The sequence below is a fragment of the Phytophthora sojae genome (assembly GCF_000149755.1).
Source record: "Phytophthora sojae unplaced genomic scaffold PHYSOscaffold_9, whole genome shotgun sequence".
Lineage (NCBI taxonomy): Eukaryota > Oomycota > Peronosporomycetes > Peronosporales > Peronosporaceae > Phytophthora > Phytophthora sojae.
Genome location: NW_009258123.1, coordinates 298,011 through 312,103, shown reverse-complemented (window position 1 = coordinate 312,103; position 14,093 = coordinate 298,011). Strand labels below are relative to the sequence as shown.

General features: G+C 58.0%; 7 protein-coding genes across 7 annotated transcripts; 1 reads left to right on the top strand and 6 right to left on the bottom strand.

The window, feature by feature from the left end:
- Position 1: 1 nt before the first annotated feature.
- Positions 2–466, bottom strand: PHYSODRAFT_304997 (hypothetical protein; the record flags this gene model as incomplete). Its single annotated transcript, XM_009536032.1, has 1 exon — positions 2–466. One exon carries the CDS (start codon positions 464–466, stop codon positions 2–4), a length of 465 nt encoding a protein of 154 aa, XP_009534327.1.
- A 178-nt stretch (positions 467–644) lies between these two features.
- On the bottom strand, positions 645–2,309 carry PHYSODRAFT_521663 (hypothetical protein; the record flags this gene model as incomplete). Its single annotated transcript, XM_009536031.1, has 1 exon — positions 645–2,309. One exon carries the CDS (start codon positions 2,307–2,309, stop codon positions 645–647), a length of 1,665 nt encoding a protein of 554 aa, XP_009534326.1.
- A 537-nt stretch (positions 2,310–2,846) lies between these two features.
- Positions 2,847–4,535, bottom strand: PHYSODRAFT_523004 (hypothetical protein; the record flags this gene model as incomplete). Its single annotated transcript, XM_009536030.1, has 1 exon — positions 2,847–4,535. One exon carries the CDS (start codon positions 4,533–4,535, stop codon positions 2,847–2,849), a length of 1,689 nt encoding a protein of 562 aa, XP_009534325.1.
- Positions 4,536–6,065: 1,530 nt separating this feature from the next.
- On the bottom strand, positions 6,066–7,838 carry PHYSODRAFT_564140 (hypothetical protein). The gene has a single exon (XM_009536029.1). It carries the CDS (start codon positions 7,777–7,779, stop codon positions 6,085–6,087), a length of 1,695 nt encoding a protein of 564 aa, XP_009534324.1. The 5' UTR covers positions 7,780–7,838; the 3' UTR covers positions 6,066–6,084.
- Positions 7,839–9,324: 1,486 nt separating this feature from the next.
- Positions 9,325–10,370, top strand: PHYSODRAFT_304993 (hypothetical protein; the record flags this gene model as incomplete). The annotated part of the gene is made up of 4 exons (XM_009536028.1): positions 9,325–9,477; positions 9,541–9,619; positions 9,708–9,751; positions 9,828–10,370. The coding sequence occupies 4 exons, from the start codon at positions 9,325–9,327 to the stop codon at positions 10,368–10,370; spliced, it is 819 nt and encodes a 272-aa protein (XP_009534323.1).
- A 164-nt stretch (positions 10,371–10,534) lies between these two features.
- PHYSODRAFT_521400 (hypothetical protein) lies at positions 10,535–11,574 on the bottom strand (the record flags this gene model as incomplete). The annotated part of the gene is made up of 2 exons (XM_009536027.1): positions 10,535–10,801; positions 10,876–11,574. 2 exons carry the CDS (start codon positions 11,572–11,574, stop codon positions 10,535–10,537), a joined length of 966 nt encoding a protein of 321 aa, XP_009534322.1.
- A 760-nt stretch (positions 11,575–12,334) lies between these two features.
- Positions 12,335–13,681, bottom strand: PHYSODRAFT_522285 (hypothetical protein; the record flags this gene model as incomplete). Its single annotated transcript, XM_009536026.1, has 2 exons — positions 12,335–12,797; positions 12,834–13,681. 2 exons carry the CDS (start codon positions 13,679–13,681, stop codon positions 12,335–12,337), a joined length of 1,311 nt encoding a protein of 436 aa, XP_009534321.1.
- Positions 13,682–14,093: the final 412 nt, after the last annotated feature.

The window sequence follows — 14,093 nt, the reverse complement described above, 5'->3', positions numbered from 1 at the left end:
TTCACGCACTCCAGATCTTCGGGCAGATCCTCTGAAAGTGCGCGTTGGGGGTCCACGAGTAGTCTCCGTCGATATCGAGGTAGCATTTGGGCAGGTTCGAGGTCCAGTAGAACACTTTAAGGGCGGTGCGGCAGAACAGGTGACTGCAGACGGAATCTTGGAGTGCCCCGTTGGGAGGCGTCTTGAACGGGTAAATCTCGTAGTTGCCCACGACGTTGCAGATGCCGAGGTAGTTGGCCAGAGGGGTGGCTTGGGCGATGTTTTTGATCGTGTCGAGTTGAGCGGCGCTGCAGTTCGGGAAGATGGCGGCACCGTTGACAACGGCGAGAGATGCCAGTAATAGACCGATGACGAAGCGAGCGAAGGACATCGGACGCGTCAGGGGGTTGTCACTTGTGGTGCTCGAAGTAAATTGAGGAGTGGTGGGTGGGCTATCTAGCGCTGCTGGTGTTGAGAGAAGGCTCATGCAAGCCTCGGGCCTTGGTTATCCATGCATTGTCGATTTTTTGCCTTCGTGGTAGATCTAGAATAGACCTGACATTTGCTCGAATATCATGAAAAAAGATGATTCATGTTATTTGGACTGGCGAAATCAATGACATCAAGAAGTGGGAGCAAACCAGCAATGCCAAGCAATAATAAAACTATATATTACGCCTTAGATGATCTGCAGCAGTGGGGTCCGCTTTCTTCGGAGGTTCCTCCTTGCCTCCGATGCTGATAACTCGTCGGCCAAAGATGCTGAAGTGGTAGCCAGGCTCAAAGCGGTCCATGGGATTTGTCCGCACGAAAAGCAACACTACCAGGCCGGCCAGGATGAGAACGAAGATGTCGTTCACCGTCGAGATGTACGCGTCGCTGATGGACACCCCCGCTTCGATCTGTCTGCTGTACGTATTGTTGAATGTGATGCCTCCCACGACGCCGCCAATGGACCACGCTGTCAGGATGAGACCGTGCATGGCTCCAATGTTAAATGCACCAAACATGTCGGTCAAGAACGCCGGGATGGTCCCGAATCCGCCGCCGTAGCTCGCAGTCAGCACGAAGATCTCAATCACGAAGGTCGTGTACTGGTTGTTGCGAATCAGCATGGGCGTAGTGCCCACGATGGCCACCTGCAGCACCAGCGTCGTGTAGAACACACACTTTCTTGCGAACGCGTGCTCGATGTTGAAATTGCGGGCCACCAGGTCGGACGAGAGCGAGAAGAAGAGCCGCCCGAAGCAGTTGAACACGCCGTTGATGGACACGATGTTGGCCGCCTCGTCGCCCGAGCGTCCGAAGATGTCGGTGCACATGTTCGACAGCTTGGAGAGCACAACCAAGCCGTAGATCTGGTTGGCGAAGAACATGAGGTACATACACAGGAAGTCGGGCGACTTGATGGCGTCGATCAGCGACAGCTTGCGCACCTGCGCGTTGGTGCTGATAATGAAGTCGATGTCGTTGTCGGGCGTCGCAGACTCGTACTGGTTCTTGGGCGTGGCCCGGCCTTCGCTCTCCGTCATCAGCTCGGCCTCGTCGACCATTTCACCATGAATATTCAGTCCACCAACAGTGAACTCGAGGTGCGGCGTGCGCAGGACGATGGCGCACAAGTACATGGTGCCGGCCATCGCGCAGCCAACAACCAAGAAGGTCGAGGACACCCCCACCGCCTCAATACACGGCCGGTAGACTTTGGCCCACGCCACAGCACCAGCTCCATACCCCGCAACAGCGAAGCCCGCAGCAGCGCCGCGGTAGTCGGGGAACCATTTCTGTAGAGCGGACACTGGGGCGATGTAGCACAGCCCCATACCGAACCCGCAGAAGAACCCGTAGCCGACGTACACCGCTGCGATCGTCTTGTGCGCCACACCGATTGCCACGATCACATGACCCAGGAGAAACGAGGTCGTGCCTAGCACCACGCCGTACCTCGGGCCGTTGCGTTCAATCCACGGACCCATGATGGCCGTCGTCGTACCAAAGACGCCCACTGCAATGTAGAAGGCGTTGACGGCATAGCCGGCTTTCGGGTCACTGAACACGTACTCGTCGATAGGTCGGTTGAACACCGACCAGGAGTAGAGCGACCCGATACAGAACTGCACCAGGAAACTCGCGAAGAAGAGGTACCACCGAGAGAACCGCAAGCACTGCGCTGAGTAGTACCGGTCCTTGCCCAGGTAGAACGTGAACAGCCACTCCTCTGCGTCGTACTGCTCCGGTGAACAGGTTTTTCTCGATACGGTCCAGTGGCTGGCGATCTTCGCTAGCACCAATTGCAGGCACGTTTTGTGTTCCATCGCCACCGTGGGCATTGCGCTCGGAGAACCGGGAGACCAGCAATCGACGTGCTGCGTTGTCTTTGAGCAGGCCGATTGAGGAATGAGAGCGGCGAGGCTTTACTTGAAGGGGTACCGAATAACTGGTCCTTGTGGATAGAAGAGATCTAAGGGTGCTTGTTTATTCTTACAGATGGGAGCTGTCGATTGGGAACGGGAACGCAGAGAGCGTCAAAACGCGTTCTTATCTTGTGTTACAGCTTTCCCAAAATGGTGTGGAAAACGATATGGTATAGTACAAGTGCAGTGACAAGGAAGTTGGCGTCCGTTCCGGTGGGATCTTCAGCTGGCCAAAGATGGCAACGCTTCAACAGCTTCAACAATGGATCAGCGCGCATTTGTTTACTTGTAACCAGGCGGTATTGGAGTAATTCTTCAACTCGGAGCCGTTGAATCGCTGGTCCGTTGGTCCGGGGTCCGGTAAATGTATTTGGGATGAAGTACAACATGAATTGACCTTTTACAGCTATGAATACCTTCTCGCCACTCCATCGCCTGCACATTCGTGCTCGACTACGCCGTCTCCAGCAGTGGTTCCTCCTTCTTGGGTTCCTGCTTGCCCTTGATGCTGACGACGCGTCTGCCGAAGATGCTGAGGTGGTATCCCGGCTCGAAGCGGTCGGCGGCGTTCGTGCGCACGAAGAAGAGCACCACGAAGCCCACCAGCACGATGATGAAGATGCGGTGCACCGTGTAGATGTACGCCTCGTGGATCTCCCAGCCGTCGGCGATCTGGTTGCCGTACGTGTGGTTGAACGTGATGCCCCCCACCACGCCACCAATCGACCACGCAGTCAGGATCAAACCGTGCATGGCCCCAATGTTAAACGCGCCGAACATGTCGGTCAGGAACGCCGGGATTGTGCCGAACCCGCCGCCATAGCTCGCAGTGAGGATGAACACCTCGGCCACGAACGCCGAATAGTTGTTGTTGCGCATCAGGATGGGGATCGTGCCGAGGACCACGGCCTGCGACGCCAGCGCGTAGAAGTACAGGCACTTGCGCGCGAAGGCGTGTTCGACGTTGAACTTGCGCACGATGATATCGGACAGCAGCGGGAACATCAAGCGGCCGCAGCAGTTGAACACGCCGTTGATCGACACGATGTCGGAGGCCTGGCCGTCCGACTTGTTGAAGATGTCGGCGCACATGTTGGAGAGCTTGGACAGCACGATGAGGCCGTAGAGCTGGTTGCCGAAGAACATGATGTACATGCACAAAAAGTCGGGCGTCTTGATGGCGTCGATGAGCGTGAGCTTGCGCACCAGCGTGTTCGTGGCCGTGGTGGGCTCCACAATGTCCTGGACGTCCTGGGCCGTCGGCGTCGTGATGGACTCGTACTCGTGCGCGGACAGCACGCTGATCTTCTCGCCGCGGTGACTGAGCTCGTCGACCTCTTCGACTGCTTCGCCGTGGATGTTCAAGCCGCTGACGACGAACTCGTGGTGCGGAGAGCGCAGCACGATGGCGCACACGTACATGGCGAAGGCCATGACGCAGCCAATCAAGAGGAAGGTGGACGAGAGCCCCACTGCATCAATGCAGGGCAGGTAGACCTTGGCCCACACGACGGATCCAGCTCCGTAGCCACCCACTGCAAAGCCCGCAGCAGTCCCGCGGTAGTCAGGGAACCACTTCTGCAGCGCCGACACGGGAGAAATGTAGCAGAGCCCCATGCCGAAGCCGCAGAAGATGCCGTAGCCGATGTAGATGGCGGCGATGGCCTTGTAGTGCACGCCGATGGCCACGATGATGTTGCCGATGAGGAACGACGACGTGCCGAGCATGACGCCGGCGCGCGGGCCATGACGCTCGATCCATGGTCCCATGATGGCTGTTGTCGTGCCGAAGACCCCCACGGCGATGTAGAACGAGTTGACGGCCCGGCCGGCCTTGTTGTCGTCGTACACGTGCAGGTCGATGGGCTTGTTGAAGACGGACCACGAGTAGAGCGAGCCGATGCAGAACTGCACCAGGAAGCTGGCGAAGAAGAGGTACCACCGCGTGAAGCGCAGCCACGGCAGCGAGAAATACCGGTCGCGGCCGAGGTAGCAGGTGAAGAGCCACACCTCGGCCGCGTCCTGCTCGGCCGTGCGGTGCTTGGGTGGGACCGTCCAGTGGCCGGCGATCGCGTCCTGCGTGGCCCGCAGGCACGTCTTCTTGGACGACGAGTCGACAGTTGCGGGGTCTTCCACGCCCATGGCGAGAGCTTGGCGAGGTTAGAGGCTTCTTGGGGGCGACTTGAGGGGCAGCGAGCCAATTGAGGAGTGAGCGGAGGATGGCGGGGCGAAGACTTCGTTTGGAGCTCATGGTGGTGAGCGGCCGTAGGCTATAGCGATCTCTTCTTGGTTGGGTTCCGCAGTCATTGGTTTTGGGCTTTTTTCGTGGTGACTTCAACGTGGATCCAACTTCAACGCGACCGAAGCGACTTATTTGCGTTTCTCGGGATGGCGGCGGTGCTATAACTCTATTGAAAACACATAGCGTAGCGAAGTCGATCGTATCGGATTCGCAAGTGCAGTGTATTTGTGTGTGGTTGCACCTCTCTTGGGGAGGCTTGATTAATCAGACATCGGACATCAGACGCGGTAACGCGCAGATTAATGCGAGTTGAAGCCGCGTGGATGTCGACACCGGGAAGCGAGTGCCGACATCGGTCAACATGCTGCCCCGGATAAGGCACGAGTGTGCTCGCGTTATTGCTTGGTATCTGGTTCGTTTAGTACTCAACTTCGATGGGAGAACGGCGCCGCTCACTGTGGTAGGCTTCGACTCGCAGCTACAGTACTCTTCATCTGCTGCCTGTCCAGTTAAAAGGGTTAAACCGCAGCGACTACGATGACTGTGAGGGGATGGACCGGTCAACACGACCATTGCGCGCGCCTTGCGCGTCGGGCGATGTCGCTGCCAATATCAGACTCGTGCCACTTCAACACCTACCGCGACAGTATCCTCCTCGTCGGATCGAGCCCAGCAAGTTTTGCTCTCTCTGGGCCGACGGTCAGCACGGTGCCACCGCCCCGAGCGACAAGGCGAAGCACACGCCGGGGTCTCCAGACTGCTATGGCGATGGACGCAGGAAACGTAGAGGGCTTGCAGAGCCTCCGTCGTGTGGAGATCAACATATTATCCTGCATGGATGGACCATGGCGATCACTTCATAATGATCACCTACTGTGCTCTTTTAACGCGTCCCTGTTGTGACTCAAAGCTGTCAACGAAAGTGCTCGTACGCGGAAACGCAAGGTGCTGAGCGGCATCCTCGCCCGTTTAACACTGTCGCACCGCGCTGCACCACCGCAAGCATGGCAAAGCGATGCGATCTTCGCATTGCAGGCTGCAATTTGCAGCACCACTTCGCCCACCTTCACCGCCATCGTTGGCACGTGGATGCAATGCACGCACACGCACACAATCCACAGCCGTCGACAAGATGGGGGTACAGTATGTACAGTATCAAGCATGAGTCGTACATAGTTGTTTGTGGGCCATCGTTGCGGTGGTGTTCCCGTTCCCGTCAGTCGAAAGCACATGGCTGCGCCTTGAAGCTATGTCAACGTCGAGCGAGCGAAGGGCCAACACCGGGACAAGAGAGACTGCATCTTGCTAGACCGCCAACAACTTCAACAAAAACACCTTCAGAGGGCGCTTTCGTTCATACAAATCGTTCAATTCACTGCGAAGCTTTAGTCAGCTACATACTGTATACTAGCATAGTACGAATAGTCTTCTCCTCCTTCTTCTCCCTCTTTAGGCCTCGCTCTGCAGCAGGTCCTCCTTGCTCGCGGCCGTGTCCTTGGGCTTGATGCTGATGACGCGCTTGCCGAAGAGGCTGTAGTGGTAGCCCTTCTCGAAGCGGTCGCGCGGGTTGGTGCGCACCATGAAGATGAAGATGCCCGTGACGCACACGACGATCAGGATCTTGTAGATGCCGTCCACGTACGCGTCCACGGGCGTCGTGCCGTCCTTGATGGCCGCGTTGTACTTGGCGTTGAAGCTCAGGCCGCCGGCCACGCCGCCCAGCGACCAGGCCGTGAGGATGAAGCCGTGCATGGCGCCGATGTTGAAGGCGCCGAACATGTCGGTGAGGAAGCACGGGATCGTGCCGAAGCCGCCGCCGTACGAGAGCGTGAGCAGGAAGACGAGCACCACGAAGGCCGTGTAGCTCTCGTTGCGGATGAGCGTGGGGAAGATGGCGATGATCGTGATCTGCGAGACCAGCCCGTAGTAGAAGAGGCACTTGCGCGCGAAGGCGTGCTCGACGTTGAATTTGCGCACGATCACATCCGAGATGAGCGGGAACAGGAGGCGCCCCACGCAGTTGAAGGCGCCGTTGATGGACACGATGTCCGCGCCCTGGTCGGCCGTCTTGCCGAAGAGCGTCGTGCACATGGTGGAGAGCTTGGACAGCACGATGAGGCCGTAGAGCTGGTTGCCGAAGAACATGATGTAGAGGAAGATGAAGTCGGGCGACGTGATGGCCTGGATCAGCGTCATCTTCTTGACCTGCGAGTTGGTGTCGTGCGGGTCGGCGCTCGGGTCCACGAGCGCCTCCATCTCCTTGGCCGTGGGCGTCATGATGGACTCGTACTCGTGCGCGGACATGACGCTGATCTTCTCGCCGCGCGCGAACGACTCCTCCGCCTCGCGCACCGCCTCTCCGTGCATGTTGAGCCCGGCCACGTGGAACGTGGCGTGCGGCGTGCGCAGACACACGGCGCAGCAGAGCAGGATGAAGGTGAAGACGCACCCCACGACGATGAACAGGTCGGGCACGCTGGTGGCCTCGATGATAGGCAGGTACGCCTTGCCCCACACCACGGAGCCGGCACCGTAGCCGCCCACAGCGAAGCCTGCAGCAGCGCCGCGGTAGTCCGGGAACCACTTCTGGAGCGCGGAGACTGGAGAGATGTAGCAGAGACCGCTGCCGAAGCCGCAGAAGAGTCCGTAGCCCACGTACAGCCCCACGATGGACTTGGCGTGCAGCGAGATGCAGCTGACGACGCACCCGATGAGGAACGAGGTGGCGCCGAGGACGACACCGGCGCGCGGGCCGTTGCGCTCGATCCACGGGCCCATGATGGCCGTGGACGTGCCGAAGACCCCGACGGCGATGTAGAAGGCGTTGACGGCCATGCCCTTGGTCTTGTCGTTGTAGATGAGCAGGTCAATGGGGTTGTTGAGCACCGACCACGAGTAGAGCGAGCCGATGCAGAACTGCACCATGAAGCTCGCGCAGAAGAGGTACCAGCGGTTGAATTTGATCCACGGCAGCGTCCAGTACTTGCCGAAGAGGTAGGCCGTCAGCAGGTACTCCTCGGCCGCGTCCTGCTGCTCGGAGCGGTGCTTTTCGGGCACCGTCCAGTGCTTGACGAGCACGCCGCGGACCTTGCCGCCGCAGTTCTTAGCGGGAGGCGTCACGCGCTGCACGGACGGATCGGTCATCGCTGGCAGTCGAAGAGTGTGGAGAAAAGTGGAGGAAGGAAGAGGAGACCGGGGTGCGCGCGACGCCGCCAATTGAGGAATGAGAGCTCTGGAGGGCGTGGATCGATCGAGTAAGAGCTGCAGAGCTGCCCGTGGTGGTCTCCTGTGTGCAGGGACGCAGGTTGAAGCGATATATAGCGGCCCCGTTTCTGCGTGGCGGCGAGCGACGGGAGCTTTGATGCACGAGAGACTCGTCGTTAAACGGTTCCAGGTCAGCCCCTTGCGTGTCAGGCGATGGCACGCGCGTTTAGCGAAAAGCTCGGTTTGGATGGAAATCAGAGCCGTCCTCCCTCCCAGCGTCAAGTTGATGGCAACAGCGATGGATATCGGAGTGCGGGACGGCATGGTGATAAACCATAGAGATCTCGTGTGTTTAATTTGCCGCGGCACTGCATGGCATGGTGAAATGCACAGCTGACTAGTGTCGACTATCGGGAGATCCTTGCACTTTGCATGGAGGGAGACCCTTTGAGCCGGGAGTCCCCGACGCTGAAGCTCAGCTCTGAAGTAGCGCCGATGGTGCAGTATCTTCTCCCTAGCAATTACAGCAAATAAGGCGCCGGCTGATGTACTGTCATCTCAGTCGAAGTTCGGTCCCGAGGGTGGTGGTTGAAGTTGCCTGGAACGAGTCTGCTGGTGCGTTGTCTTTGCTGCTCGCCGTTAGAATTTCTGCTGCTGTCGCTCGTAGCTGCCTGTCGCCGGTCGTAATACGCCTCGTATCGCGGCCAAAACGCCAAAGCAGCTCAACGAACGAAGGCGAGTGCAAGGCCTCCAGCAAAAATGTCAAACGGCCAGTGCCAATCCTCAGCAATTTGCTGCCAGCACCAAGAGTCTTGGTGTCTTGGCAAGACGGCGGGCAGCAGCTCCGAGCCATGGAGAGCGAGGCCAGCGTAGCCGTTGCTCATCCCTGCTTGAAGTTGACTCGTTCTGGCGATCTACGCTCAAGTCGACCAAGCGAAGCGAACCTTGCGTGTCGGCCGATGCCAGTCTTGAACTAGCCGTACCGTACGCAGATCGCTGTTAAACCGAGCGTGAAGCCAACGTGCTGCCCCAAGCAGAAGCAGAAGCAGTCGAGTCGGCGGCTGTCGACAAAGGTCCACGATTTTACTGTGAAGCTGGCCTCAAGTGGGTATGGTAGGTAAGGCGGGGTCTCTCCATCCTTGAGCCTGCGTGGTGGAGTGCCAGCTCGTGTATTACAACAGAGCTCGCGATCGTGCTTACGGAACACGTTCCCTCGAGCTGAGTCGTCCGCAGCCGACGGCTCGCCACAGCTTCATCCATTAACCGAGAGCAGGAGGTTTCCAAGCATCCGGAGCTCTAGTTGAAGTTACTGCAAGGCGTTGACTGGATCCGGAGCTACGACGCAGAGAGCTCGAGGTGGCCTGCACCCCGCTCGCCCGTGGCTTTGTGCTCTTGGTCCTGACTCATTGGGCTCTCTTGCTCGAGTATTTTTGTCATGGATAGTCGGGGAACCGAAACGAGTGAAAAGTCGACACCTGCAGAGCCATGGAGCTGACCGCGGACGTCATCAAGCAGCGTAGCGGCCACTACGATGTGAGTTTGGTGGCGCTGCTGGACGTCTCGAAGATGCGAATCCGGTACCTGGCTCAGCTGGAGTCCTGTTTGAACCTGCTGGAGCTCAGCTTGGCCCATAATGAGGTATGCTTAGTCTTTCGTGAAAATGGTAATTGTCTCGGCAGGGTCTCACATGGTGAACTGCAGCTGCGCTCGTTGGAAGGTCTACCTTCGTTGCCACTGCTGCGCTGTCTTCACATTTCCAACAACCAACTGACTTCACTCGGTTCGTAGGCAATGAAAAATGGAGTTTCTTGTAAAATATTGGATAACTTTTGCTAATAGTTGCATGTTTGTTTATACCTATGTAACAGACAGCATGCCACGTTTGCCTCTGCTAGAAGAGCTTTCAGTTGCGGTAAGACTCAACGATCGCACCTGAAGTCGATGTACCATATTTTAATACCCACCTTTTTTCTATCGGAAATGAGCAGAACAACCAGATCCGAAGCATCAATTTTACTGCTTTGTCGACAAAGGTGCAAATTGTTGATACTCGTTTCCTCGAAAACCTCTCACTAACTTTTTTTCCATTGAAGTTGCCAAGTCTTCGAGTCCTCGACTTCAGCGGGAATCCCATCGACAGCAGTGCCGAATCAAAGATAGCGAAGGCTTTTCCAGACCTGTTCATTCTGAACGGCGAAGCACTCACACTCACCCGACTCCTTGAAGAAATTTCGGCTGATGACTTTGGGAAGTCCTCAGGTACCTCAGATGACGAGCCTTTGGCTGCCGATCTTGCCAGCGAGCACGAGTTTGGCACCACGGACGATGATGATATCGGAGTGAAAAACTTCATCAGTGAAAGCACACGCAATCTGCAAGGTTGGTTTTCAACTCGGATTTTGGTACTGGGGTGCTCATTGACACCGAATTGGCGTGCTGCGTACAGAGTTACTGCAGCGGTGCAAGGCAACGGTGGAGGCTGCCGACCCAGAAGTTGTATTTTCAGCGTCACCAACCGTATAGTTGTTTAGTTCATAGCTTGTAATTCAGCACGCAAAAAAATCGGAGACATCACGTTCAGCCTCCCTAAAATCAATCTTGGGAGGAGGGCTACCGGAATATCAACACCATAAAAAGAAAATATTGTTGCATCACTTGTCCTTGGGGAGTTGGCGGGTAGAAACGGCTTTCGCCATCACACGCGCCGTAGCATGTCTTCCTCGCTAGTCGCAGTGGCAGTCTCGGGTTGCCCTGCTGGGTCGAAGATGGACTTGCGGCATGTCGGGCACGTGGAATTCACCAGCAGCCACTCGTCCACGCAGTCTTTGTGGAAATGGTGCTCGCACGGCAACACTCTCAGACTCTGCGACGGCTCGTAGTCGTTCAGACAGATACAGCAGCACGCGTCCTCGGGCGGGAACATGTTGGCACTGTACGTCTTGGTCTCTAACCGGTCGATAATCTGCAACAACAATAAAATACATTGTAAGTTACTCCAACCGTAACAATAATAATAATGACTACGAGGCAGCTCACCTCCTTGGTGGCTCCCTTGCCCCTCATGGGGTCCTGCAACCGGCTGAGCAGTCGGATGACGCAGGGCAGGCAGAAGCAGAGCACGGGCAGCAGCGCCAGCAGCAGCAGACACGGCAGGAAGATCTTGGCGTACGAGATGACGATCATCCAGAGCGCCAACTGGTACATGGCGGAGCCGTCGTCGCAGCGCGCGCCGTCGCTGATGACCCACATGTTGCCCACGAGGAACCAGAAGAGACCGGCCAGGTCCAGCCCGTACTTGAGCTGGCTCAGCGGCGCCATGTAGTGCTCGCGCAGGCGGATGGCGCTGTTGCTGCGCGCGCCATTGAGGTAGTAGAGCGTCCACTCGAGCAGCAGCGTGAGTGCCAGGTGCACCGTGTGCAGCAGCACCCAGACCTGGATGCGGTAGCACAGCGTCTCGCTCTGCCAGTGCAGCGCCAGGATGGCCACGGCCGCCGCGATCTGCGGCACGTTCACGAGCGAGATGGCCCACATGATGAGGCGCGAGTTGCGCGCATCGCGCGCCTCCTGTACGCTGCTGTTGAGCACGTTGAGGCGCACGGCGTGGGCCTCGTCGGGCGCGGCGGGGCCGCTGCCCACGCCGGCGGAGGCCAGCAGCCGCGCGCGCGACGGCGACGCCAGCGAGCTGCTGCTCGGGCCCGAGGCGCGCAGCGCGACGCTCTCTTCGTTGCTGGGCATGGGCGGCGCGGTCGAGGAGGAGGACGAGGACGAAGAGGAGCTCTCGGGCATGCAGCAAGGGCGCGGGGGTCGTCGAGTAGCTTGATATGAGCACTTTGAGGGGGTCAAAGTCTTTGACCCCCTTACTTTTACTAAGTATATCTGAGTTCGTTTTTCCGCCTTGGATTTTGTCCAATGGGAGGCGGGTAACTAATAGGGCTGGAAATAGGTTGGCCTTGTGCAGTCACACAAGCCATCAACCAGCATTGGCGAGGCATTCTTAGCCCAAACGAGAGATTCGAGAGCACAGGGGGAGCGAATCAGCTGCGGAGGCGAGGACGCTAGCAGAGACTTGGAGCTTGGCCTGAGTGAGCTTAGTGCAATGCTGTTACATGTACGCGGTTGTCGTGACGCAAGGCAACTTCAAGTTGTGAAATGTAGCCATGTCTATAGTCGAGCTTGATAAGGCCAAGTTGCCTTTCAGGTTTGTACAGGTATCCGCAATGCATGCCTCGTCACATGCCAGAGGAACGTCGTTGTGGCCATCGCAATTCGGATCCAATACACAGCGTATCAAGAGATTCGAGCCGTTAGGGTGCAGGAATAGCTGGGGAAACCAAAACACCACACACTCCGAGCAAAAGCCCATTTATTCAATTCAAACCAGGGTTTCATATTTTCATTGACATCGTCACGTACATACAAGACGTGCAAAATCTATCGTGTCTTGCCATTCGACACGATTCGTAGGGCTGGCTGGATGTTCACCTTTGCTTCTTCCTTACACGAGGAAGAGCAGCAACGTGTCGACCAGCGAAGCGCCCGAGGAGCTGGCAGTGACGCGCTTGCGCTTCTTGAACAGAAGTTGGGTCGGTCCCTGGATCGCTCCGAGCTCAGCGCGAACTTGGTCGAACGACATGTGCTGCAGGTCCTTCTGGCCGATGGCCATGAGCAGGTCGTCCGGCGTCGCGTTCTCCAGGCCGGGGGCGGAGTTGGGGTTCGTCACGGTTCGGATTGCCACAGTGTAGCCATTCGTGCGGTTGGTCTTGTCATTGCTCTTGGTCAAGCCCTTGTCGTCCTGCGTGCAGTCGCGCAGCGTCAGGCCTACCGCTCCACCGCTGTACACGACGGTGTAGAACCCGCGGTCATCTGCATTCGATCCGGAGTGCGGTCGGCCGTCGTTCGAGGCGGTGGAACCCGCATGCGATCGGCCGCCATTGGACGCGGTAGATCCAGAGTGAGCCCTGCCGTCGTTGGACGCATTGGAACCAGCGTGAGACCTACCATCGGGAATCGGCTTGTCGATGCGGAAGCTCTGGCGTTTCGAGATTGGGATCAGTTTCCGAGTAGGAGGGGGTACACCCGCTCTGGAGCGCGACATGGGGCGGGTCTGCGGTCGCATGAGGAACGGGGGGCGGAGAATGTCCGTCGCTTCCTCGCCTCCGTCGGTCGAAGACGAGGTGGCCTTGGGTCGCGTGATCGGCGCCAGGGGCCTGGATGGGAAGAGCAGGTTCTCTTCGTCCGAGCCCGACGAGTCTTCCTCCGCAAGCCGCGCGAAGGTGAGGCGGCAGGGCCGCGGGAACTGGCGCAGCGTCTGGATGATGTCCTCGAAGCGCATCTCGTCGAGACGCGTCACTGGTCCGTTGTCGCTGTCCGGGGCGATAGCAACCAGCACGTCGCCGAGCACCGGCATGAGGTTCTGGAAGGCCGGCGAGATCTTGTTGGGGTCGATGGCCGTGACGGCGGCGTGCAGCGAGCACGGGTCCATGGCCAACGACACGCCGAGAGGCGACTGCGGCAGCCAGCTGAACACGTAACTGCGGGCCACGTCGGCCTCGTCCACCTTGGGCGGGATCTCCTTCTCCCGCGACTGGAAGCGCAGCGTGACCGGCAGCTTGGCGCGCCGCAGCACCGTCACCAGCTGGTCGAAGGCCTTGACGGGCTGCATGCCCTCGGACTGCTGCAGGTCGAAGGCCACGAGCACGTCGCCCACGGCCAGCGGAGACGCCAGCACGGCGGCGCAGGCGTTGGGCGGCACTTGGCACACCACCGGCTGGTCGTTCTGGTTGGGCGTGAAGCGCAGGCCCAGCGCGTCTTGGCGCCACTCCACGTCGAAGTGGTCGTCCATACTGGGGCAGGAGGTAGGGCGGGTAGAACAGGGAGGGCGGAGGGAGGGGTCTTGTTGCGAAGTGATCAATTCACTACGAGACAAGGGCTCCGATACTGAAGCAATTTGTAACGGGCGGGATGCAATGCCCATCAAAATTGGTCGCGTTATGCACATTTCAGAACTGTGGGAAGGCATACATGTGTGGTGCACACCGGGCTTGTCCCGCACGAGCATAGTGAGATCAAGTCAATGAGGCAGACAGGCGGTAATTTCAGCCTGTCTTGTGGCATGTCATTTCCCTGAAAATCCATCGCGAATGAGACTGTCTTGAAGCGAGGGTCGGTGGTGGACCAACAATGGCCGCAGCGTTTCAAGCCGAGCTGAGGCCATCCAACGCAATGGAAGTGACCAAGCCTGTCCCCGCAGCTTG